Source organism: Thunnus maccoyii, chromosome 13 (assembly GCF_910596095.1).
Source record: "Thunnus maccoyii chromosome 13, fThuMac1.1, whole genome shotgun sequence".
NCBI classification, from domain to species: domain Eukaryota; kingdom Metazoa; phylum Chordata; class Actinopteri; order Scombriformes; family Scombridae; genus Thunnus; species Thunnus maccoyii.
Genome location: NC_056545.1, coordinates 23,052,437 through 23,079,518, shown reverse-complemented (window position 1 = coordinate 23,079,518; position 27,082 = coordinate 23,052,437). Strand labels below are relative to the sequence as shown.

The window sequence follows — 27,082 nt, the reverse complement described above, 5'->3', positions numbered from 1 at the left end:
CTGACAGACGGTGAAAGCCTCTGCCAGAGCTGTCGGTGGAAGAGAGTAGCCTCTCGTCGGTAGCCTACGGACTCCAAATACAAGTCGCGCATTACTGGACTTTGGGCCGCTTTCACAACCTGGGTTACCGTCGAGCTGCTTGTTTTGATAAAAGAAAAAAATATTTAGTTTGCATCCTGACTTTTTTTTCCCAGATTGGGAGCAGGGGACATTTGCTGTCAGCTAACTTCCACAATAGGTCGCTGCGTCGCTGGACTGCTGCATATGTTTTATTTGAGCTTAACAGTTTGACTCTAGCCCTTCCAGCCGTGCCCAATGCTGAGGAATGGATAGTGTGTCTGCTAAAGGTGGGAAGATGGTCGAGAGTGATGAGCAGCCGGAGAGGGATAGTGGCGGTGGCGCAGCGATGGCCGCACTACATCAATGCGAACTCATCCAGAATATGATTGATATCTCCATCTCCAGTTTACAGGGGCTACGGACCAAATGCGCCGCGTCTAACGACCTCACACAGCAAGAAATACGCACTTTAGAGGTAATGTGCATTTCAGATATGTCAGAATCCCTTCCTGCAATAGAAAGCAGTCTAGTCAAATTGCGGAGTCATGAAGCCCTAACGCTATGTCCGCCTCATATAGGCTTAATATTGGCTGCAAGCGAGGCGCCCTATCACATCAGTGAGCTGAGCACATTTTGTCGCTTAGAACATACTACTGGGTCGATAAATTGAGGTGAAGATGACTCAGTAACGATGTTGCTTGAGTGCTTAATTGTTTCTCTAGAAGATTCCTAAATTATCGAAATATTAGTGATGCTTTCTCCTGTTATTTGTGTGACCTCTTTCTCTATAGGTGGCAAGATTTTGTCAGGAGCCCCCTCGGATAGTTCACAGCACCCGTGGTGTGCAGCTGAATTCAGCCTGGCCTAATGGCACACATTTAATAATCTGCTTTTCATTTATGTTGCTGGATCCTGCTCTGTCTGCAAAGGATTTTCGTGTTTGTACAGTTTGTCGAGAGGCCTGCAAGAGAAAATCCAAAACGAAATGTACGACGTGTTCCATGTGTTTATTCAGTTTTCCCCCAACGTAAGCAGACAGGGGGTTGATGTGCGCGCTGCTTTTCCTGCATCTGGATGCAGATTCAGTTCAGTCGCGTTGGGATGACTTGACATTGCTTTGCGCAAGAGCCATTGGGCCTCAGCATATCCTACTACAGTAGGCAGCACCGTAGAGAAGTCATGCCTGGTCGCATGCAAGCATCGGCCAAGGATGCACACATCATGCCTATATAAAAAAAATGCTCTTACAAAAATTCAAATGCAGATTGGAAATGCTCAGTATTACCTTTTTATGTAAAGTGGCGCTCATTAATCTTTTAAAATAATCATTCCTACTATGTGAATTTTATAGTAATGTTGATAATCCTTTTCATAAGAGTCAGTTTTATCTCAGGCTTTGCGTGTTTCCACCCATTGGATATTTACAGTCACATATTGTTTTTGTAATGTCCTCAGCTGCGAGATGACTGAAGAAATCATATCATGGAAAATACAGCTTCATGTTGTTAGTAACAATGCCATGAGGGGACAACAGGCCCTGTACTGCTGAGGAGGGTGATGGGAAGAGGGGGCTGGTGTGTGGGGTATAAAAGGCTGATACAGTGCATTTTGATGAGACATGGAGTTGTGAAAAGCAATAGAAGACAGCCTGCACATTAGATGAACAAATCTTCGGTATATGGCTCCAGACATACTGACATCCTGGAGACATGATAGATGGTAAATGGGTTTTCTGGCTCATGGTTTATTTAAGCCTTATACCTTGGATAAAAGGAATACACACTCCTGATTGGCTAGAGGCTATCAATTATCCATGTCTGTTTTATTTCTGTATAACTGAGCACCCCGTGAACAATTGTGCTGTTGCCCCTAAAAACTAATGTTCCAGAGAGCTCCGGGCATTCAGTTTCAGCCACACAGCGACAGCAATAGCCTGGCTGAACTGGTTTTCAAGTGACCTTCAAAATGGTCCAGAATCACGGCTGATGAAGAAAGTAGCCCTTTTAAGCAACATTATTCAGTCACGAAGTTACAATGTGATCTCATTACTGTCCGATTGTGGGTTGCTGCAGTAGGCCAGGTGGCAATAAAGCATGGCCTGCTCAAAAGATCCATTTGTATTTGTGATGGGAGTATCCAAGTGTGTGATGACAAAGCAGTCCTATGTTTATAGGTGCAGCTTTTCCAGTTTGGTAATATGAATGTCTACAAAATAATTTGGGTAACAGCAGCTTCCTAGCTGGCAAGCATCAGGTGCAGGTTGGCTACGGTGCTGGAGCAAAATTTTCACAGGCTGAAGTAAACAGCGTTCAATGAAAAATTCAAAGTCTCTCAGTAGAAACCAGCCAGCTAATAGATCAGTTTGCGTTTTTATTTTTGCCCATTTCAGCACTGATTTTGTACAATAAGTGTGAATGAACCCCACTTGTTGAATTGATCATTTTGTCACATATGTGTTCTCATCTTAAAGATAGTTGATCAAATACTAACCTTGTCTGTCTGAGGTTGTTAATACTAAACAAAAATCTCCTCTTTGCTTTTTGGAGGGTCAGTGGTAGAATTTTAATTTCTTCACACAAATGTTTTGAACTTGTTAGAAATTTGTTTTTTTAAATATCTGCTCTCAGTCTTTTCAAGCAAACTCAATTTATGAGGTGGGGAGTAGACTGCTATACTATAAAAAATAAGACTATTCCCTAGTTTGTGAAACATTCTAGTAAGGTTCATAAGTTGTATATAACTGGGAGCTAGTCCTTGATCACAGATACTGTTTCTACTGTATAAGGCCAGCAGCCATCAGTTTTGGCCTGATTGTATTTGAATGGAGCAGAACAACTCTTTTTCCATCTGGGTAGAAACCACGTGTCAGTGGTCCTGTGTGACATAGTTTGTATAGAGAAATGTAAAGTGAAGTTCATTGCCTGCCTGCCTCTACATGCTTCAAGTCTTCTTCATCCATTGTCATGCGTACCTCGTCACTATGTGGAACAGGACGTGATCTGGCAGAGTACTTCCTGAGGTACGCTGTCTTGTAGATGCATTTTGCACCGACATTGTTCTACATGACAATGGGCAGGCCGTGCTGGTCTCATATATTTCTTGAAGACTATGAAAACAGCTCTGAGGGCTCTTTCCTGTGGTTAGCCTGGCCTGTTGTGAGGGGTTATCCCTGAAAGTCAGAAGTGCAAACAGTGGCTCTGGTTACCTGAAGGTGGTTTTTTGCTAGTTTGTAATCTTAGCAAAGTTCAGTTCTTTCTTATTGTACGTTTAGGATCAGAACAACCAGAAACCTTTGGTTTTGAACCCACACAAATCTACTTCCAGCTTCAGCAGCAGAGTGATGACAGCCTCCAACTGGTAACTGGCTTTTGGTTGCTGCTTTGGAAACTGGTGTAGTAGATACTTTCTGGTTTACAGCACAGCTAAACATAGACTGCTAAACAGTAGACATTACCTGTTAGCTTGGTTAGCAAGGTGCATCCGTAATTCACGTTAACTCTGATATTCATTGGGATGCTAATTTTGGCTTAAAACAAAATGTTCTTACCGGAAAAACTGAACAGCCAACTCCTTAGAGAGTCTTTTAGTAAAACCGAACGCTGAACAAGAATTTTTTAGACAACCAAAATGTTACAAGTAACTTACATGAACTTAAAGCACACTGTGAAAGAGCGACAGCCCTTAGAGGGATACACCTACACTCAGAATCTGGGGTTATGATACATAACTGACGTTGCTATGCCTCTGTCACCGTGGTAGCCACACACTAAAGCATACCCTGCTTTATTGTCTATCGTTTGAAACTAGCAATTGAGACCATAAACTCGTTAGGAAAATATTTACTGAGGTAATAAATCAAGTGAGAAGTACGGCCATTTTCTCACAGGCTTCCATACGATCAGACTTCTTTTTAGAGCTAGTGGAGTCGCCCCCTGCTGGTCATTAGAAAGAATGCAGGTGTAACGCACTTCCGCATTAGCTTCACTTTTTAGACCTGGTCCTAAGCCCTCAGTTTAAACCCAAACAATACCTTGCCTCCCCTTTCACTACTACTGTATTTGCTGGCTTTTTTACTTTCAGTTCTGGTGGTGATGTGCTGATAATATCAATGTTTGTTATTCTTGTGGTATCTCTACTCAGTTGCGTGAGATCCGGTGGCACAAAATCTTCCTTTTGTTGTAGCTGCAGGTGTTAGGTGAAATGATTTTCTGTTCCCTTTTTTAACTTTTTATCGTCTAACACATTTTCCAGTGCTTACTTTGTACTGTTTTACTGTCATTTTATTCTTTCTCATTTTCTTTATTTTCTACTTCTTGTATGCATTAGTTATGGGTTGAGTGGAGCATGTATGAATAGTTCTTTTTGTTCTTGATTTATTCAGAATGACTTAATGATCAAACCAAGTAGAGTCTTGCTTGGAACCTACTTTCCTGTCAATTAAACAAGGAGATAAGTCACAACTATATAAACAGAGAATTGGTTATGAAGAAAGCAATGGGGAAGACTGTTGAGAAAGTGACAGGTGAATTTTTAAATGAGGCAATACATTTATTCACTTTCTAAGATTAAGTGAAGTAAAGTTGCTGACATTTTAAATTTAAACGTGTTTTTTGAGCTGTGAACTAAATTATATGACTGTACTGTGATGAAACACGTCAATGCTGGTATTAATATTGACATTGACACCAAATTTATAAAAATTGGCATTTCATGGGTTGAAAATGGCTCCACCTGTCATCTGCTGTTTATAATCAGTCCTGAAAAGGCAAGGCCATGTCAACCATTCGGGAGTTCTCTACGTCATGAAATTTATATAGATAGTAGAATGTTAATGCCCGCCTCCCCCAGCCCCTATTTTTGAGTGTGAGAGTCTGTGAAACCGCCCGCGCTCATTTTCAAATACATGCTGATCAAGACATTTTTAGCTTCAGGAGCTAACAGCAGCTAACAGCAGAACTGACCTGCTGGAGGAAATCTCTGTCTGTGACTGACCGTAGGAGGAAATGCTTCTGGCAGCCAAAAAACCAACAGAAATCCTCTTCACATTTTGTAGCTCTTAAACTCTCCGGCTGTCTGTTCCTGCAGTTATCAGCCGGTAAAATCTTGTTTCAAAACATTAAATCAAGGTATAACCAGCATTCCACCATTACTGAACCTGTCTGCTGCGGAGCAGAGCTGCGGTCCACTGCTACTCTGTAACCAAGTTAAACACAGATGGGTTTATTTAAAAATGACTTCTGGCTTGTTTAAATGTCACACTTGTCTTCCTCTCATTATTATTATTATTATTATTATTATTATTATTATCATTTTTCTCTGGCCAGGGATGTCACTGAGCAACTCCTGCCTCACACATCCTTGCTCACTTTTTAGCATTTTTCAAAATTATGCAGTGGGTGGAGTTAGGCTCAGCCCTGGGGGTGAAGTTACACTTTAAGTTTTAGAATTGTGTTCAAGTCTCCCTGTCATCAAATTAACATTGCTTCTAGCTCCATAGTTGCTGTTCTTTAGGTCTCCGCGACCTTTGAGCACCCTGTAATGGAACAAGAGAAGAGAAAAGAAAAGAGAACAGTAAACATTTATTAATAAGGCAATGCACCAGTTTATTTGTCAAGCACTTAACCTTCATTCAAGCAATACATCGAATCTCTTTGTAGTAGTTCTCCCAGTTTGTCATTATATTGTTTAAGCTAGTACAAAGGATTTAGAACTGACAAAACATGCAGTTCAAATCAGCTGGTGATTTGTGATCAGGCTCTTCGTAACATTCAAATATCCGTCATCGCTAAGAAGCCTGCAGAGTGGTCTAGATGTCTTTTAGCAGTCCTTCAAGTGCAGCTGGCCGGGCACGGGTTGCTGTCTTTATCAGCAGTCTTACTTCCTATGTCTTTACTGGCATAACGTTTTGAAACCACATCTTGCCATAAGTGTGCACTTTCACTTCTTGCTTGAGCCTTCCTTGAGATTTCACTTGCCACATGCCTAAAATATTTGAAGTCAGCAGATTGGGGAGTTAATCACAGATTTAGGAGGATTCTATATATCCTGGTAACATTATAATTCCACATTCAAGCCAATATGTCAAGTGCTCTATTCCAGACGTGCACAAGACATCCCTAAAACCCATCTCAAATTCTAGCAAACACACTGGCTCGCAACTCCCACATCAGTGTACAGGTGATCACATGTAAACCATTCCATAGCAGAGATAACTAGACATGATAGATGTCATTGCAACTAAAGATTTAAAGCCACTGAGCGAACTGTGCGAGGTCAAAGTCGTTGTCGCACTCGTGGTGCAAAGGGGTATCGCTCCCATATTGCACTGGAGTGCAATCAAGAGAGGCTTGAACTCACTTTATACTCTCATTGAGAGAGCTTTATTATTCCACTTGAACTGTGTGTTTTTCCTGCCTTGCCAGTGAGAGGATAATGATACTGGCCTCTCAAATGGAGTGCTAACTGGTACTTCACTTTTCACATGTTAATCCCACTCATCCTGGTCTCTGTCTGCCTCTCATGCTGCCTCCGTGTTACTTTTACTGTAGCTCTTTATATATTCCTGACTCTCACTTTATCATATCCACTGCCGATGTAGCTTGTGTGTTTGGTTTAACCAAATCAGTCTTCATGATCTTGACACTTAGCAACATGAACTTGAAAACATCTTAATAACAGGAGAGCTCAGTGTTTTGCTTATGTACTGTGTTTTACATAACCATAAACCAATTGTTGCTAGATGTGTATTCATTGTTGTAAACCTTAACATAAAAGCAATTCACCATCTTATCTTTTTAATGACTGCTCTCCATGTTGATCAGCAAACAGCAAAGCGTCACTCTGTTTTGTCTCCTCATGGTGTTGGAGAGAGTTTGCTGTGCGCTCTTGGTGTGAGCTGTTGTGGCTGCATCTATATTTAGACATCTTTCTTCCTACGCATTTTCAGGGTTGGTTGTTAAATAAGAAAATCAAATGACGCGCAAAGAGCCTGTGCAAGAGGGGAAAGCAGAGAGGAAAAGGGGAGGGGAGAATCAAAGCCAATCCGCTGGGCTGCTTCTTATGACATGACAACCGCTGCTTGTGTGTGTGTGTGTGTGTGTGTGTGTGTGTGTGTGTCGGAGGCCTAGGAGAAGACAATGGAGAATGTCGCTTACATGAGAGTATAGAGGAAGCACAACTCCATGATTGTAGCAACACTGACCCTGTCTCTGTTTCCGTTTTTTTTTTTTTTCTTTTTTCTTACATTAAGGGTAGCGTAGCCAATAAGAATGGACTGCATGATGTGGAAATCAGGATGGTTGAACAGTGTAGGCAGGCCTTGATCTATTCTTAAACTGACTCAGGATGAGTTGCATTATATCCTGTAATTTTGAGGTCTGGTGTACTTCTTTTGTGGAAAGGGGGGGGTGGGGGATTCTTGCCCAAGCACCAAATCATAAGGGAGTGATCATGGTATGTCTGGTTGTAAATGGTTAAAATTAGCGACATATATTTACTATCAGTGTACTTTAATTATTGCTGTCCTGATGCAGAAAATGTGTTAACAGTGTGACAAAAATTGTGTGTATGTTTTAAAATGGCACCCTTGACATGTTTTTCTGTCAGATATGTAAGCCTAAACAAGGCCAAGGATATGTCTGTATACCCCCCCCCGCACAGGAGATAACAATGATGGAGGAGGGGCAGCAGGCCATTGTCAGGGACTGTCAACCATGTGTGTTCACCCCCCCACCCCACCACCCCCCAAAGTCCATGTGACCTGGCCTCTGCATAACTTGGCCTCGCTGGCCCCACTCTGTTTTATGTCTATTGACATCTTCATCATTTTTTACGCATAGATAAAACAGTGCATATCGGCCGTTGTTTACTTGCCTGACCCTGCAGAAAATGCGTCCTTGAAGGCAATATTAAAATTAGCATTGAATTTGCATTATCTCCCAGCTCCAAGTGCTACTGTTGCTACTGTCACATCCAATGTTGACTGTGACACTGACTGGAGCTGCCACATCTAAAGACAGAAGAGTCTACAGGCAGCAACCATGTAAAAACAAAATGATCCCTGTCCTTGTGTCCCTTTGTGGCTGACAGTGACAATATTGTGTACAGATGTGGGTTTTTTTTTTTCCTCAGATTGCATTTGTATCATAAATTATTGTTTTAAGCAAGCGTGTGTGATCTATCATCTGAGAACAATTACATTTTCAACTCTTAATGTTCAGTTTATACATTTTATTTGATCCCCACCAAACGTAGAGTTAGTTTTTAGAATGACTGTGGACCAAAGGGGACATATAGCTAATATGACACAAGGTGTGTTCCTATTCAGTGAGCCTGAGAACAAGAAACCTTTGCCTTTTTAGTCTGAGAGAAGTGAACTGACCTTCCTGTGCAAATATCATTTTCTGGGATAGAGCATTTGTTGCTCAGTTCTCAGACAGGCCATGCTATCCTTGGCAGGTGCACCAAAGTGGCTGTGTCAGCAAGAGCCTTGAGAAAACAATGGGAGCAGTGGGATCTGCTCCCCATGTCTGCTGTGTCAGGCAGGCCTCTGCTGGGACTCTACTCTCCTCTGTGGCGGCTGACACACTGGCTGTCACTCATCCCCCTCACAGCATTAGGCCGTTGCCATGGTGTTGTTTAGCTCTGCTGACAGGTGGGCTCTGACGCCATCATCCCCCCCCTTCCTCCCCCCCCTTCCTCCCACCTCCAGGCCACACGTCAAATGCTGCTTTCTCCACTCTGCACCAAAAATAATATGCAAGGGCCCTGTCATTATCTCTTCGGTTTGTCGCTCCCAACACAAATACACACATCACTGATATCAATGAGGGATCTGGGGACTTCTGTGCTTGCGTAATCCTATCCACCTTATTTATTTAGGATGATAATAGCAGAAGTCAGTGCTCTGCGTGTGACTGAAGATAAAATTGTTAGTCATGGTTTGTAGTCACCACAGTTATTATCCTGCTGAGACACATGATGACCGTCATATGTTGAGATGTATTGTGTCAGAGCTTTGTGTTTCACATGTATGGGAAAATCCCACTGAAATGTTGCTGACGACTCAGAAGAGGGGTTGCTAGGTAACCTGACGTCACAGGACTGCACTAGTGTATAGGGAGGTAAAGCAGGAGGCTAGCTCATTAGCCACATCTAGTAAAGGTCTCTTATTGTTGGCCATTCTTGTCCAGACCCTGAGAAACACTTAATTCAGACACTTGATGAGAGCACAGTGATAAATCAAGGAGGCTCTGTAATACTGATGATGTAATACTGACTATGTGTCTCCCATCTACTTTTTATACATGCTTGTCTACCAGTTTGTTTGCATATGTTCTGAAAACATGGGGTTCCAATCCAACTTTGATTAAGAGAATGAGAAAGTCAAATGCATGCACCTAAAATAAGGTTCACACTCTACAGATATTGTGAAAACTCCAGGGCAACACATCACTCCACTTGTATGTAAGGTCTGAACATTTGCATTTAAGCAAAAAATTTGATATTTTATCAGTTTATATTACTATAATGCACATGGTTTGGCTATTTTATAATGATAAGTAATTGCAGAGCCGAATAGCAGCCGTCAGAGTCAATACGAAGAGCATTTAACTCCTTTTCCATCCTCTTTCTCTGCTTTCATCTCTCTGGACTACAGTGGAGGTGCTTTTGTTAGCAGCCTTTTTACATCCCAAGGCCACACTTTCCCAGAGTAGCGTGGCTGTATGAGTCTCTGTCTTGTTGGCGAGCGTACGTGTCACGGAGAGAGTTGAATGAGCGGAGAAAAGACACGCGCCGCTCATTGTTGCTCAGGCACTCGAGAGGTGTCTAGTGGGTCGAGAGCTAGCTGGTGTTGCGCGGCTCATCTGAAGGTGCTGCCTGCTGTAATGGACTCTTACAGATAGACTGTGAGATAAGGAGACACACTATACGGCAGCGCTGAGCGGCACAACGCAGGCCGCTGCAAACCAATACCATGGTGTTCATTGTTATACTTACTCACAGGAGCACTGCACTTAACATTGGCTTGGAAAGCAATGAGGTAGTAGTTTAAGTGTCAGAGCTTCATAAGTCGTTATTTTATCTTCTTATAAGTGTTTTGAGACAAAAAGTAAAAGAATCCAGTGTTATCATTTACATAGATTGGCAAGAAGCTTGGGACACTACAGCAAAGGTCTTAATCAGGCCTGTTGTCATTAATGTGCTGATTACTAGATGCAAGCGTCAAGAGGAAGATCAGAGGGGGGGTTGCTGTGCGTCAGAAAGCTACTACCCTGAGCTATGTTTAAAGGATAGCATGCCAGCTTTTGTTTTTCTTCTTCTTCTTCTCTCCTTTCACTCCCCTGCTTCATCAGCAGAGCCCCCAGATGGTGGAGACGTTGGGGATACTTTCTGCAGAGGAGGAAAGACACAAGGGGAAGGAGGGTGATGCTTCCTTGTAGCGGTGACCCTTAACTGTTTTTGCCTGTGTCCAGCCATGTGACCACAACTACAGGCTTTTATTGTTTAGATTGCCTAACACAGGAATATCTTTTTATATAATCGTGTGAAATGCATAAAGCAGAAATGTCAAGCTGTCTCTTGTTCTAGCTTCTCAAATGTGAGGATTTGCCAATTTGTTTGTGTCTTTCATTGTACTAGATTGAATATATTTCAGTTGTAAACTGGATTTTTCACTGTTGTCTGGTGTTTATAGACAACAGTGAAAAATCCAATTATTTTATTTTAATGATCATAATAATCATTAATTGCAGTCCTAACGTAATTTTTATGTCATAGATATAAGGTTGATTGTGACAAAGGATGACCTTCTTTATAATGTTGTGTCAGAGTTGGTTATGAAAAGACAATACCCCTGTAACTGGAAAATTGACTGGTCATATGGCACTTTTCTTCGGTCACTGAGAACTTTGATGTCACTAAGCTTCTTGATTGTTCCACATGAACTTGTTTGCTCTGGCAGCACAGCAGATGCACTCATTAGACGACCAGCTCATTGTTCCTCTGTATAATAATTGCTGTTTATATTTAATTAACTGTCTGTTGCACTGGGGGAACTGGGAAATCGGGTTAAACAAACACTGGAATGTTTGCAGGTACATTGAGTTCAAGATGGAAAAACTGCAATTATGGAGTAATTCATGCATCAGGTTAATCTTTATCATATTGAAGAGGCATCTGTCGATGGAAATATATAGTAGTTTGCGTCAGGTGAGGTGATGAATCTAAGATGGATCTGTTTAAAGGCCTGTTTATGTCACTTTTGTAGAAGACTCAGTAGTCAGTAGTAATTGTGTTACTGCTCCAAATAATTGTGTCGGTATTATAGTAGTAATAAAATACATATTCTGCAGAATTTCTGTCATCTCGCTAAGGGCTCTGTGCCAACACAGAGGTGTGAGATCTCCTCCACACCGAAGGCCTGCTCTTTTGGCTGTAGCTCCTAGCTCACTGTGAGCCTCCCCTCTAACCCCTCCCATCTGCGCTGTGTTCTCTATTGCTCCCTGCAGGTGAAGCTGATGAAATACATCTGTAAACAGCTGCAGTGCAAGCAGAAAGTGCCAGAGACAGAAAGGCCTGAGGCCCTGGACAGCTACCCACACTTGCGAGACTGGCTACGCACCATCAACCTGCGACCAGAGCTCATTGAGGTCGGTCATGTTGTTTTGTGTGAATATCAGTATCCCTCTCTTTCTCTCTCTATCTCTTGCTCTCTGGCCTTGGTGACTGTGTTTGTGTCACATTTATGTGTATTCAATATGTATAGCCAGAACTAACTCACATGTGAATGAGGAATACTTGACCAGTGTGTGACCATTGAAATGTCATTCTAAAAGATCATTTTTATGATCATGATATTAAAGCCTCAAACAGATGCACTTGAACTGAAATGGAATGGTTAGTGAGTTAGAAAAGACATACATCTTTACACTAACCCCTCTTGGTTGCATGCAGATCCAGTTCCAAGCAAACTGCCATTTATATCTTTTGTCCTGTTAATGAGTGGGCCACTACTGGGTAGCCCAGTGGTGGCCCACCTACAGATTGAAGGCTTGAGTTCAGTAATGTTTAATATGTGTTGGTCAACATTGCTGAGGTGTCCCTGAGCAGGACCCTGACTCCCCTCCAGCTATTGTGTCTTTTGTGGAGTAGCGTAGATCTTAAAAGAGATATTTCCTACTGGAAAGTTCCTTTACCAATATAATTGTTCATGATTGTTAACGCATTAAAAATCAAGCATTGCTGCTAAAAAGAGGTCATGTTAGTGGTTCGTAAAGAAACTGCTCCCATTACTTTGTTTTGCTATGACTAGGTCTTCCGGGCTCACCATCAGACTGATCACTGCTCCTTACACCAGCACCCTGCAACTAGCTGCTTATGCACACCTGACAAAAATCCATTAACATAACTGCATTCATTTCCTTATTTCACAAGTTTAGTGTAATTGCCATTCCTCAGCATGATTTGTTGTCATTTTTTCCTCCTTCCGCTGGCTCCCCTTCCTGTGCTGCTGTAAACTCTTTTAATCCCTCTCGGCTACTGTATGTTTGTATTGTTCTTGTCTGTTTGTCTTTGTGTTGTGACCCGACCGTAACCTGCTTATTTTAAATGTTTCTGCTCTTGTTATTCTTTGATATGTACCGAGCTTGTACATGCTTTTTGATGCGTTTCACTGCCTTGTTCCATATCTGATTATTTGTCCTCTGTTTACGGCTTAGTCATATCTGTCATGCTCAGTGCGCTGTTTAAACCTCAACCTTAACCCTCAAAGAATTTAGCCTTTTGCTAGAAAACGGAGTTTTTTTCGGTAGCATAGTGAAAGTGCTCATTTGTTTATCTTGTATGCCAATGGGGATTTCCTAAAAGATGTAGCATCGTCATGGCATGTTGATGACCCATTTAGATCAAACATTATTAGATTGAGATTTCTACAGTGCATCTCCTCGCTCTATACTATGAGGTCTATTAGATGGGCCATTACATTACAATGGTCATATGTTTTGTTTTGTTTTTTCTTTTACATAGAGTCCAACCTGTCTGCTCTCATTCTATGACTGTCAGTGAGGAATTGCATAATGTGATACAAGCATGTGGATTTTGGCAGCTTCTTAAATGAGCATGTGTGTCTTTCTGTGAACTAATTAATTTTCACTGTGGCTCTTCTAAGCAGCCCTATTTTGATTGACCCCGTGCTCGCCACAAGAAAAAGGTTGCCAGTGCATTTAGATTTGACCCCTCACAGGCCAAGCCCATAGGATGAATATTTTTGCAGGAATACATTTCTCAGATTTTCTAAATAAATTTTATAATAATTAATTTTAGGTGCAATGAAAACCCATCTGTGATGTTAAATGCTGTGTACACATAAAGAGCAATTCTGAACACAGCAATCATTTATACCAGTTATGTTGTTCATGTTGCTAAGAATGTAATGTTGTTATGAGTGAGAAGGTGGGAGTGGAGGGCCCACAGCCACTTTTGAATATCACATCTCACACCCTTGCTTGTATCCTTGTGTGTCTGCATGCATGTGTGTGTGTGTGTGTGTGTGTGTGTGTATGCGCTTCCTTTTGCTTACAGTATACACATCAGTGTGGGAGGTTGCCCTAGTTTTTTGATCAGTGTTTGCCCTCTCAGAGCAAGAGTTTAACCTGACTGATAAGCAATTGCGCACTTCCCATGACAAAAAACATCCTAAACTCACTGGACTATCTCCCGTTTCCTTCTGTGATTCATAAATTGTTATATGTACTGACATCTTGCCTACTGTCTCAGTAACTGAACACGAAATAAACAGTACATAGCTCAGTCTTGTAGGTCTGTATCCATACAGCTTCAGTTCTTGTTCAGTCTTTGACCCCTGGTCCTCAGCTATTCTATCCTTTATAAAAGGCTGGTAGTGGTGTATACTGTATAACAGATGGAAATAAGAGGAAACAGAGAAAGGCTTTGAACAAAGAAACACATATTTTACTAAGCAAGAGTTGGGGGTATATGGATGGAACTAGTGTAAGGATTATTCTCTCAAGAAAGAGCCTTGCTTGATGTTCAAACTACAATTTAACTAAATGGTGATTTAACAATGTAAAGTCAAAGATACACATTTTGTATTCTCTCTCATGTTGTGTTCTCTCTCAGTCATGTTGCATTTGGCTGTCTTCATTCATGATCCTAGTTTTCTGATCAGTGTTTGCGCTCTCGGAACAAGGTTTTAATCTGCCCTGACTAGTCGATCAACAGAAAATAAACAACTATCAAGTGACATAAACAATCAACTATTTTGATAACCAAATAGTCATTTTAGTCTTTTTTTTTTTTTTTTTTTTTAAAGAAAAATGACAAACACTTGCTCGTTTCAGCTTTAGCTAATGTGAGCATTTGAGGCTTTTCTTAGTCATACATGATAGTAAACTGAATATCTTTGGGTTTTAGACTGTTGTTCAGACAAAACAAGACATTTGAAGATGTCACCTTGGGCTGTGGGGAATTTCACTATTTCCTGACATTTAATAAACAAAATGATTCATCGATTAATTGAGAAAATAATCATCAGAATAATAAATAATGAAAACTGTTGCAGTTGCAGCCCCAATTCAAATTATTATTCTAATTTGACAACAATAGTTGTCAGTTCTAAGTAGTTGATTGCAGGTTGTCACATAATGTGGAGCGGTAACCTCACAATATGGGGAGAAACACATGTTATTATGTCCTTTTTTCTTTTTTTTATTTTAATATATTTACATATGCACCCATTATGAACCTGAGGCAAAGCAGGTTGCAGTGTATTCAGGCCCAGAATTAGTGAGACATTGAACACCTCTCTTCATGAGGAAGAAAATCAATTTCACTTCAATTGTTTAGTCCATACGAAAGGTGTACTTTTTTCTAACTATATATTCTTAAATAAAAAGTGTGCTTATTGTAGTCTGTTCTGTTATCCACCAGTGGTACCTACTCTTGTGATGTTTGCCTTACCAATGGAATCCTCTACTAGCACAATGTCGTGTTGTGTGTATTCACTCTACATAATACATGTCTGTTTACTTCCTGTTATCTCTTATCAAAGTTACCTTCACCTCTGTACATCAAGCTCTCTCTCAATGCTTTACTTCATCTACTGCATTAGTTTGAACGCTCTGAGTGAATGTGAATGAACATGGCTGACTCTCAAACACTAGAATGTAGAATATAATATTGAAAATATTGAATGGACACAGACTAAATCTGAGTACAAACCTTCTGAGAGGTTTGTTTGTGTTTGGTCTTGAACTTTTGTTCAGCTGAACAAAGGTGATCTTGACTACAGCAGAGTGTTTATGTATGTATGTGTATGTGTGTGTATATATATATATATATATATACACTGATCTAGGCATAAATCATGTCTGTAGTAATGTATAATCTCTCAGAGGTTGTATGACCTATTTAGTGCCAGACCATGCTGACCTTTTTAATGCTGAGCTTCAGCCTACTACACCATGCAGACTTACAATAAAAGGCTTTTTATTGATGTCATTTCCTCCTCTGCAGGCAGTGGAAGCGAAGTTGTCCCTGGATGCCTTACTGCAGATGACAGGTGCTCAGGTTAGGGATACAATGCGAAGGCTAGGGTCCAGTTCAGAAGAATGTGCCAGGCTCAGTGCTGCCCTCTCCTGTCTGAATAGTGCCACTGAATCAGGTAAGTGTTCGCTCCAAGCTCCCATGATCAAATGCATCACACTGTATTCTCGTTGGGTTTACTAGTGCCTTTTTTGTTGTTGTTGCCTGATCAGGAGGTGAACTTAGAGAAGATGGCAGTCCCTGGCTGTCTGAGCCCACCAGGAGGGACAGCGGCTCTCTACTGACTGCAGACCAGCTAACCAACCTGGGGACACCTCTCCGCCCTCACAGTCCCTCACCTCTAGCCCGCCCATCCGCCGTCCAGTCCACACCATCCACCCCCTGCGCTGCCTTCCCACATCCCCGCTCAGGCTCAGTGTCAGCGGTGCCCACACCTGAGGCGCAGATGTCATACATCCACAGCGAAAGCCCCCTTACAGATCCATTCCCCATGTCCGTAGCTCGTGCAGCTCGGCTCCACGGACACACTTCCACCCCACCTATAACTCCGCCCTCAAAGAGGCGTCACCGACTGAAGCCCCCCTGCACCCCTCCACCTCCGTCCCGCAAAGTGCTGCATCTACTTCCCAACATCACCCTGACACGCAGCAAAAGCCACGAGTCCCAGCTGGGCAACCGCATCGAAGACCCACCCACCAACAAGTAGGTGCTCAGCTCAAGATGGTGGGACTAACACACCGTTACAGAATTCACCTTTTCCAGAACTTTTCATAAGTAGGTCATAGTAGAACTAGTAGAACTGAAATGGGAATCCTCAGCCACTCTTGGCTTTTATGGCACAGGTTTATGGGTGTTGTGGGGGTCCTGTGAGAGGAGAGCTAATTTATTATTAGTAGTAATAGTATTATTATTATGTTTCTAACAAGGCCTGTTGATGGCAACACAAATGTCCTGTTGAGATCTTTTTCATTTGGAGTCTACTGAAATTATTTTACCATTCCATTACTTAGCCAGAGCTGTAAACATGACAAATTGTATCTGCTTTTATTCTGGCTATGATACAGTGAGGTGAATATTCATATATATATGAGGGCAAACTGTCCTTTACCACTGTAAAATTCGACAGTTAACCTGTAAAACTACCACATATAGTGAAGAGAAATAGCAGTTAAAGGGTGCTGCAGCCTGGTCATGGTGGTATTACAGTAACTAGGTTGCTGTTACAGTCACATATTCCTTATCATCAACTATAGAGTGATCATAACAGTTGCTGGTGAAAGCACCTGTCTAGTGTCTCACTTCAGTCTTACGCTGTGTCAGGCTTTCGTTAGATACATTCACATTTTCTCTCTCTGTCTCTTTCTCCCTTTTTCACATCCTGCCTGTTGCTCCTTTGCTCTGACTGTATGACTGCAGCTAATCCCCATACAGATTCCCAGAGATTATGAGTCATGTCAAAACAGGAAGTATTTCCTAGGACTAATGCTCAGAGGTGGCAAGACACACACAATCCCTCTCTGTCTCTCTGTCTCTCTCTCTCTCTCTATTGTGATTGGACGCACATACACAAACAAGCCACATGTTTATCCATAATATCCTGTCTGTTTATGGAAAGCTTAACTGAAAAAAAAAAAGCTGGCAAAGGCAGAAGTAAACATGGCTGACATAGATCCAATGCATCTAACGCATGCTCGGACAATCTTACTAGTTTGTCCCTGCGTACGTGCATGTGTGTATAAACCGTCACAGCACTGGCACTACTAGGTGCTCATGGATCAGTCCTCCTTGTGACTTCAATCTGGGTGTTAGGGATGTCACCCTGGTTATCCCATGCCAATGCTATTTAGGTGCTACAACGTGCCTCTCTCTAGCCCTTACATAATCTGTCTCATACAGTATAGTGCGCAAGCGGTTCTGTGGACATTCTGAGGTATCCTGTCTGGTTTTTGCCCATATACTGTATACCTTCTAATTCTCCTTTTTTTGTTTTCTCTTCCTCCAGATGTATTAAAAAGAATAAGTTGTTCCTGAATATGCAAGTCAATGGGAATGGATGTGAGGACTCACCTTCTCGCTACCCTGTCATGTCTGCGCGCACCCCTGGAGTCACCCCGGCTGCCACCACAGCACCTTACACCCTTCCTGGCACGCCAACCCTCCTGGAAGAGCACAGCACCATTAAGAGTGAGTCATGCACGTGTGTTAATTTCTATTTTGCACATTTGGTGAACGCATGTTTGACATTTCAAAAGTAGTGGTTTATCCCAGATGACCTATTCAAAATGATTGACATTTCTGCATTTAATTGCATAGTTTGGTTGTATAATGGGTTCTAGGAAAATTCAATTCCTCATCTTTATTTTCTATGCATTCTTGTGCTTGCATGTGTGTGTTTGGGCTTAAATGTGAATGAAAAGTTTGGGTCTGCAACATCTCCACAATCCCTTCTGTGTGTGGAAATCACATCCGAAATTTAGTTTGACCCTGTTCCAATGACAAAATCTAAATTGTTAAATTCTCAGTATGTGATTAACCACTGGGGTCACTTCATTAAATCTTTCTCCCTTTCTTTTCCTTCCTTCTAGATAACGTAGCAGTGCATCGCAACTCCCCACAAGCAGTGAGGAGGGACATAGGCCTAGCAGTCACACACAGGTAGATCTTTCCTGCTCTCACACAGAATATTTTATCCTAAGCATGTATCATAATAAACCAAACAAACTAGATTTGTTCTTAATGAAGTAATCAATTAACCATATTAATAACTGTGCAGTACTTTAACGCTGTAGGTCTAATAGCATTTCTATTTGTTCAGGTTTTCAACCAAGTCCTGGTTGTCCCAGACATGTCAGGTGTGCCAGAAGAACATGATGTTTGGGGTGAAGTGCAAACACTGTCGGTGAGTTGAGCGCTTTCTTTTTAATGCACAGTTCACTCAACATTTTTATTATTGACCGAGATAGTAAAACAGTAGCACATCAGACACAAGACACAGTAGAGAGGGCTCTGACACAATTTGATCCTTGGCCGTGGTATACATGTGATTTCTAGGTGCCATGTGCTGATAGCTACTGCATCTCTAATATGCTGCCTACTTTTTGCGCAGGTTAAAGTGCCACAACAAATGCACGAAAGAAGCTCCATCCTGCAGAATCTCCTTTCTGCCAAGTAAGCTTTGTTGTATCCTCAATCTGCAACATATTGACGCAATGAGTGTGCGTATACATTGTGACCTTACGTAATTCTCTTCTAGTTGCCAAAATTCGAAGGACTGAGTCTGTTCCGTCTGATATAAACAACCCTGTGGACCGGCCGCCAGAAGCACCACAGTTTGGCACACTACCAAAGGCCATTACCAAAAAGGTAAAAAAAGGCTTATGGGTTCTACACTGTCCGACTGTTGTAATTTGAAACAGCACTGCGTCATTGTCAACTTAACTATGACAGCTTGATATCAACATGTAAATCAATACAGCCATAATGTAGTGGCACTGAAGTGCCAGACTAGAGTCTTGTCTATGGCACTTAGTGTTTATATGTATGGGAATTAAGACTTTATTTGCAATAATCCCCATTGGTTCTTGTTACACAGATAACTTGTATCTCTGCCTGATCCTATTCTACCATCTGCCCTTACAAAACATTGTAAAAATTAATGACACTTGTGCCATTTTTGCCATCAAGCATTCTTCTTTCTGCCATAAAGAAATCTGTCAGATTCACCTGAAAACCTCACCTGACTGCTGCAATGTAAAATGAAATGCAGAAGTTGTAGATGTCATTTTAAATATAATATCATATGACCATCATCCATCAATCCTGATTAGTGTTGTTTGCATTCATCCCCGTCCCACCAGGATCATCCTCCAGTGCTGAACCAGCTGGACTCCAGCAGCAATCCGTCCTCCACCACCTCATCCACACCCTCCTCCCCAGCACCCTTCCAGCAGAGCAACCCACCCAGCGCCACTCCACCACCCAACCCCTCGCCCAAAGGCCATCGGGATAGCCGCTTTAACTTCCCAGGTAAGCGTCACAGACGCCTGTATACAGAGACACACAGATATACACAAGTATAGATAGCCATATAGCCTGACAAACAAAAATATTGTACGTACTGAAATGTGCATGCTAGAATTGTAGTCTTCATTTCCCTTATGATACAGATTTTTTTCCCTAGATCACTTTTCCAGTTTAACAGTATTGGCCTCAAACATACTTCTCTCCCTTTCGCTCATATATGGCATTAACACTGAAAGACAATTGTAGATATGCTTTTTTTTTTACAAAGTCTGTTAATTCAAAGCTTCTCTAACCAACAGTCTCTCTCCCTGAAATGCTTGTCGGTCTTTCCCTCTCTTTTTTTTTTTTTTTTTTTTTTTTTTACAAAAGCCGCCTGTTACTTTCAGCATAGACAGCAGTTTATCTTCCCTGGTGAGTCCCAAAATGTCATGATGCATTGTTACTATCCCATCTTTGCACTCTCCAAACCTTAGATTCCCTGCAGTTCTCCCTGTCCTCTGCATGTTTGCTGTCAGGTTTGTGGCAGTTAGCTGTCTGTCACTGTGTGCCAGCACTAGGTTTGCATGTTGACACTAGGAGCCATTTTGACCCCATCTGCTGGTGGTAGTGGGAAACTGCATGGTCAGTCATGTTCTGTTCTGTATGTGGTCGGCCAAGAGGCTAATGCACCAAGCCCTTTGGAAAAGGGAGAATAATTTTTCTCATTCTTCTCATTCTTTCCTAAACCACCTTTAATTCTCTCTCCACAGATGTCTCCAGTCCTGCTACTTTGCACTCGGATGTCCTCCAAGACACTGTGTAAGACTGTCATTATAATTTATTTAGAATAAATCAAGTTCAATCAGATTCACTGATGATACAATAGTTAAAATATTTAGTTTTTCCCGGAATCCAACCCTCTAATACCAAATCTCTGTATCACAGCAGTGAAATAGAGCAATCAGCGGATGACATACATGCTGAGCTGGTAGAAGATGAAGATGAAGAGGTAATTTCGCAACATGTTGTGTTTGCAGTCTAGAAAATACACTTAAGTTCCAGATTTTACTGTCAGCTTATGAGGCTATTAAGACTCATATTTATGAAATTTATCTTGCATCATATTTTGTTCTGTTTTTTTACTAATATACTGATAGAGACTGATAATGTTATCCATCAAAGCTACTGTAGCACATATATGTCTAAACTGAAAGAGCCAGATTCATTGTAGAGCTCATGGAGTAACCTTTGGAAGTACTGGACTGGTGCCACAGAACACACAAATGTCTCTTAACCTCACACAGAGGAGAAAATGGTGACGTACATTTAAATAGATGTTTGTTATGGCACCAAGAGGAGTTTTTTTTTTTTTTTTTTTTTTGAAAGTCAGCTGTCAAAGCAGAGTGACTTGGGTCGAACTAATTTCTCTCAAACTGTGTTGAAGCAGTTATAAGGGCAACAGATCTCATTATAGTTACTCAGTCAGATACATTAGGTCATTTCCTAGTGAACATGATAATGATGGCAATTTTTCATGCCATTACAATACCCAAATGGCAGGTTTCTTGTAAAAGATCTCAGCATAAATGGCCTGGCATTAACCTTAAACAGCAGCTCCCCTGACAACTGTTTATTGAAACCAGGTTGACCTGTTTGGCTGTGATGATGTCAGGGGTTGTGATGTTATTCATTTAACCAGGAGAGTGTTGCTGACATGGAAATATCACTATTTTACTATAGAGGCAGCAACACAAAGTAAAGAAAAAACAATAGTAAGTTAATGTTGGCTCATGATTTACAGAATACATTTAAGAGCGACAGCACATTTTTGAAAGAAAAATTTACCAGTACTTAAGTCATTTTCACATGTCTACACTGCGTAGTGCACACTTAACTGGGTACCTTGCTTTAGGTAGATAGCGTTATCCCTTTATACACAGGAGAATAACAAAGCCATCACCACACTCTTGCAGGAAGGGGAGGAGGAAATTGAGGTTGAAGATGAAGACCCTGAAGCAGAGGAGGAGAACGAGGACAATGAGGAGGAGAATGAGGACGAAGGGGAGGATGAGGATGACGGAGAGGATATGAGGATGAACATGGGCTCCGACGGTGAGTGTGACGGCGATGAGCTGGACGATCTGCCCAGCTCTCGGGGAAACCAGTGGAAGGGCCCCATCTCCCGCAAGGCGAGCCAGACCAGTGTCTACCTGCAGGAGTGGGACATCCCGTTTGAGCAGCTAGACCTCGGAGAACTCATAGGAAAGGTGAGGAATCCTCACTGAGACTAGTATATGTATCATATTCTAAAAAAGGCCACTCAGGCTTAAGTTGTTTTCTCATCCAGGGCCGCTGGGGCAAGGTGCACAAGGGTCGGTGGCATGGTGAAGTGGCCATCCGACTTCTTGAGATCGATGGGAACAACCAGGACCATCTGAAGCTCTTTAAAAAGGAGGTGATGAACTACAGACAGACCAGACATGAGAACGTGGTCCTCTTCATGGGGGCCTGCATGGCTCCACCACACCTAGCCATCATCACCAGGTAAGAGCAGAAATATCAAATATACTGCACCTCTAAAATGATTCTAACCTGTCCTGAATACATGTTTTCATCGTCAGTGTATCCTCATTCTCTTCACCTCTCTCCACAGTTTCTGTAAAGGGAGGACGCTGTATTCAGTTGTTAGAGACACTAAAAACACTTTGGATATTAATAAGACCAGACAAATCGCTCAGGAGATTGTAAAGGTAATGTTTTTTATGTCTAGTCAGAGCTCTCATTGATGCATTTGATTTTAAAACTTCTGCATTTTGGAAAACTTGTAATTTTGCCTTGTTGCTCTTTAGTTTTCACTTTTGGCTTTCATGTCCCAAGATCATGTTGCCAGTTCAGTCTTAATATGTGCATGAAAAGAAAATGCCACAGTGAAAAAACATTAATTGTCCAACAATGCAAGGAAACTATGTTTTGAATTCAAAAATACATAACCAGAGTCCACATTATGTACCTTCAAATTGATATAAATGTTAAGTAGAGCAGTTTAGACATCCAGCTTTGTCCAAGACTTGTCTGAATTAACATCAGAGCCTGTGTGCCAGCGCCTCATGAACTGTCAATGTTTGTCTTCCATTACAGGGAATGGGCTATCTGCACGCTAAAGGCATTGTTCACAAAGACTTGAAGTCAAAGAACGTTTTTCATGATACCAATAAAGTTGTGATCACAGACTTCGGGCTGTTTGGGATCTCTGGAGTTGTTCAGGAGGGGAGGTAAGAAAACTCCACTTGAGAGGCTTAAAAACACAACCTCAGCGAAAGTGCTGTTCACACTGCACTACTATTACCTGGGGAGGTCCAGTGATTTGTAATAATTGCTGAGGTCCACAGTGGCTCCAGTCCTGCAGACATCCATCTCCCTTGTCAGCCAGTATTTTTTTTTTTTGCAAAGACTGAGTTCTCCTGATTGTACATTGTAACTTCCAGCACACTCTTGTTTTTGAAGTACATTTGAACACACAGCTTGTACTCTGTATGTGTTTGGCTTTATGAATAGCTGTTTTGCAGTAGTAGATAATGTATTTTCCACTCTAGTTAATGCATCTTTCCACTTCATTTGCTTTGTTACTGAAAAGTGTGCTTTTTTTTTCTTCCAGGCGTGAGAATAAACTAAAACTTCCACATGGCTGGATTTGTTATCTCGCACCAGAGATTGTGCGCAGGATGAGCCCAGGTAACAATGAGGACCGCCTTCCTTTCTCCACCTCGGCAGATGTGTACGCCTTTGGGTAAGCTATACACACACAAGTTTTGGAGACCTACTGTCCTGTCACACCTGTTTTTGACTGAGAAGAGCTTACTTTTACTTAGAGACTTTACCATTTGACAGAATAATCATACTTCTGCTTTCCCCTTTTAAGCACCATTTGGTATGAGCTCCAAGCTAGGGACTGGCCAATCACCAACCAGCCTGTGGAAGCTACCATCTGGCAGGTGGGGAGCGGAGAGGGCATAAAGAAGGTCCTGGCAGAGATCAGCCTGGGCAAGGAGGTCACTGTGAGTTGAAACGGAAGCAAAATTGTCAGTCATTCAAAAAAGTGCATATTTATTTTGCTTTTGTAAGAGTGGCAAATAATGATGCAAATATTTAGGCAGAGATATCAAGATGTTGCAAAACATGTTAGATCGTTCATCATTCATAGTCCACAGTCCAGCGAGCACATGGCTCAGCATTTTTCTATGTGTATTGACACAAAGTGGTTTGTTGTCTCAGGAGATCCTCTCTGCCTGCTGGTCGTACGACCTGAGAGAGAGGCCGACGTTCACCCAGCTGGCTGACATGCTGGAGAAGCTGCCCAAACTCAACCGCAGGCTGTCCCACCCAGGACACTTCTGGAAGTCTGCAGAGTAGGTATCCCAGAAACAAAGGACGATTTAACGACACTGGACATGTGAAAACAAAAGAAGATCTCTTATTATGTATCTGCTATTTCCTCGTGGTACAATGGCTTCTTAATAATGATCAGTGACTCCAAACTCAACTAACAATATGAGACTGAAGCAGAGTTTTCTGCCTCAGGGTTAGAGTTGGGGTTGCATAGTCTTATGTAGAAATAAGATTCAAAAATTTGTTAAATTTTTTTAATATCAAAAAAAAAAAGGTTTGAAGTATTTCTGTTGAGCATCACACATGACCCTCATGCACTCTGTCACTGCACCATGGCATAGTTCTCTTTAGCTGCGGATGCTTGTTCTCAAATGGAATGTGAACGTTATGGTTTATATATGTAAATGTGAATTGTTTAATTTATTCATCATACAACACTCTTGACAGTTGTCTCTCGACCAAAACAACACATTTTTTGACAGAAAAAAAAGTGTCACAGGGCATGACTGTCGCTGTCTCTTACATGTACAGTTTTGTAATGTCACGACTGTCTCACAGTGAGATTGGATGGTCATGGCAATTTCCAGTTTCGGAGGTAGGAGGAAGATGTACTTACTGTCACCTAGGTATAAATAAAGGGCATTGTGTGACATTTCATCTTTAGGTGAGAGTAGCTTTCTAAAGCGGGAAACAACTGACTAAAAATTCAGTTTAGTACATACGGAAACAAATAGGGTCTAAAAAAAAATACAGTCATGGCCATAAAAGCTTGTTGTCATCTCTGTTGGTAATCATGCTCATGTGGTAACACTGAACATTTCTCCATTTTGTACCCGAACCAGTTTTTCTTACCCACATCCTGCAGCAACACACCCATCCACACCTTTATTCACATGATATGATTACAGTTTCACTTTCATGTCGTGATTCCTACTTTTATCTGCTTTCTGCCTATGATTTGCTTCTTCACACACCTCTTGTCATGTTTGCTCAAATACTACATGCAACTATTTTATCTTTAATGGGGCTTCACTATCAATCCTGTGTGGTCAAATGCTATTTTTTTTTCAGCTGGTTGATGGGAGATTAAAAGAAAACAACACAAATGACTTTAGGTCTGCTTGGACCTGAAATGATGAAATTAATATTCAAGCAATCTCTTTGTGGATTGAACTCACACAGCCTGACCTGTTTTTAGTGAATATCTTTTACCTAATCTATGTGTATGTAATATCTTTCTGCTTTTCAAATTGTGCTTTCTTTCTTCAACTTTCACTAACCGTCTAACGTTTGTGTTTTCCTTTTGCTCTTTTCTCTCTTTTCTTCTTTTTTTTTCTCTTCTCTAATCTAGGTTGTAGCAGTCACTCTGAAACATAAGCAATGCAAAACAAAGCCTGGGTCTGCCTTGCATGCTCCTGAATCCTTAACTCTTACAGGATTGATCAAAGCATTGCCTCTGCCTGAAACAGACACTGCTTCCACTAATCCACAGTCTGATCTTCCATGTCTAACCGTTGCGTTTTCTTGTTCGGAAGAGAGGATCGGTGGACCGAGGTGTGGCGGGAGGGAGGGGACGACCGTCCTCCGCGCTTTCCCTCCTTTCGTCTAATATCTCTTTGCCTTCCTTTTTGGGTTTTTTTCTGTAACGTTGTTCGGGACTCTGAGGCTTGTGAATTAACTGGCTTGTGGTGTCTTTGCTGAGACTGACTGGCGTGCTGTGGTCTGTGCCTGCTGATGGCTGCCCTGTCCTCGGCCCGCTCACCTTCTCTGTGCTGCTGTGATGTGGTTGTTCTTGCCGGGGCCCTGACCACATGGCTCTTTTTCCTCTCTGAAACACAAACACAAACACACACACACACACACACATACACACACACTGCTGGACATAAAATGGACCCTACTACTAAATGGACCACTTCATTTATCAATGTTTTCCTTGAGGGTTTGACACACGTTTGACAGGCTGCTTGAGTGATGTTCTCAAACCAACTGCCTCTCAGCTCCTCTCACCCAGTTTTTTAATGGTTGTGTGATGGCATGTGCTGAGACGTTCACCAGCCCATGTCTAGACACAATATGCACTTTGTCAACAGGAAAAAAATAATCATGAACTCTTTTTTTTTTTTTTTTTTTTTTTTGTTGCTGTTGTTGTTTTTTTTAGTTTGGTTTTGAATAGTCATATTTGCAGTGTTTTCTTTCTCCAGGAGGGTCTCAGAGGCTTGGACAGTGTGATATGCTCACTTGTATGTTGTCTTTTTTTGGAATATAATCTGGTAAACTCACCGTTGATTGGACGCATTTGAAAAATGAAAAGAAACTGGTGAAATATTCCCTTCATCGTTCACAATCCACTTGGGAATAGAATAATGCTGGCTATTTATGATTAAAGACTTTTTAATAATGTCCATGCATTGAAGTGTAAAGTGCACCTTATGAGAAAATGAGTTATTTAGAAAGATCTTTCTCTCAAGAAGTTGAGTGATTTCATTCTCTGCGCAAAAAGAAAAAGATAAATCAGGAACCTGGCGCAAAAGTGTCCTATATCTTCCTAAAACATTACCTCTTGTGCACGCTTGTGTATACTGTTTGTAATTGCTGGCTTCAGTTGGCGTGCTTGTATTTATGTGTTGTGTGTGCGTGTGTGTGTGTGTGTGTGTGTGTGTGTGTGTGTGTGTGTGTGCACGTGCGACTGAGTGAGCGTACTGTGTTGGAATACATAGGGTTGGTTTCGTGAAAGACTGCAGTTAAATGTGTTGCAAATCCAATGGTATGTAATGTACATACATTATTTAATGTATAGCAAATTAACATGATTCTTCTAATATTTGTATAAACATTTTATATGTAAAATACATCACAACATTTTTGAATAGGTACTGCTATGGCTATTACAGATGTATATATATTTATATTTTTTTCATGTATAAAATACTGTATAAAAGCTGTACAATTTTTTAGAATGGGCCAATACATGTTTTTTTATGTTGTTGTAAAAATTCATATTTTTGTATTGCATGTGATTACCATTCTGTACACGCAGTTTCTGTTTTCATCCATGGAAGACAATAAA

General features: G+C 41.4%; 1 protein-coding gene and 1 long non-coding RNA gene across 5 annotated transcripts; one reads left to right on the top strand and one right to left on the bottom strand.

The window, feature by feature from the left end:
• Positions 1-27,082, top strand: ksr1a (kinase suppressor of ras 1a). 3 transcript variants are annotated; one of them, XM_042432007.1, is made up of 22 exons: positions 1-347; positions 466-535; positions 11,571-11,711; positions 15,595-15,742; positions 15,837-16,326; positions 17,627-17,808; positions 18,210-18,279; positions 18,440-18,523; positions 18,731-18,792; positions 18,878-18,987; positions 19,482-19,650; positions 20,017-20,058; positions 20,397-20,445; positions 20,572-20,635; positions 21,600-21,893; positions 21,974-22,170; positions 22,280-22,376; positions 22,765-22,898; positions 23,282-23,413; positions 23,546-23,681; positions 23,899-24,032; positions 25,364-27,082. In XM_042432007.1, exons 3-22 carry the CDS (start codon positions 11,580-11,582, stop codon positions 25,368-25,370), a joined length of 2,733 nt encoding a protein of 910 aa, XP_042287941.1. In that variant the 5' UTR covers positions 1-347; positions 466-535; positions 11,571-11,579; the 3' UTR covers positions 25,371-27,082. The 3 variants fall into 3 exon arrangements, with proteins under 3 accessions (XP_042287941.1, XP_042287939.1, XP_042287940.1); XM_042432005.1 differs by having other exon boundaries at positions 1-535; XM_042432006.1 differs by lacking the exon at positions 20,017-20,058 and having other exon boundaries at positions 1-535.
• Positions 5,534-20,388, bottom strand: LOC121910717. 2 transcript variants are annotated; one of them, XR_006099721.1, is made up of 3 exons: positions 20,116-20,388; positions 17,692-17,783; positions 5,534-6,042 (listed from the first exon to the last, which is right to left on the bottom strand). It is a non-coding gene; the product is annotated as an uncharacterized LOC121910717 (long non-coding RNA). The 2 variants fall into 2 exon arrangements; XR_006099720.1 differs by lacking the exon at positions 5,534-6,042 and adding an exon at positions 10,089-10,452.

Bases quoted from the DNA above. Each gene is read 5' to 3' on its own strand.
- ksr1a (XM_042432005.1), top strand. From the start codon at position 326: ATGGATAGTGTGTCTGCTAAAGGTGGGAAGATGGTCGAGAGTGATGAG. The intron at 22,171-22,279 runs GTAAGAGCAGAA...CTCTCTCCACAG, and splicing joins CACCTAGCCATCATCACCAG to TTTCTGTAAAGGGAGGACGC. The intron at 23,414-23,545 runs GTAAGCTATACA...TCCCCTTTTAAG, and splicing joins GCAGATGTGTACGCCTTTGG to CACCATTTGGTATGAGCTCC.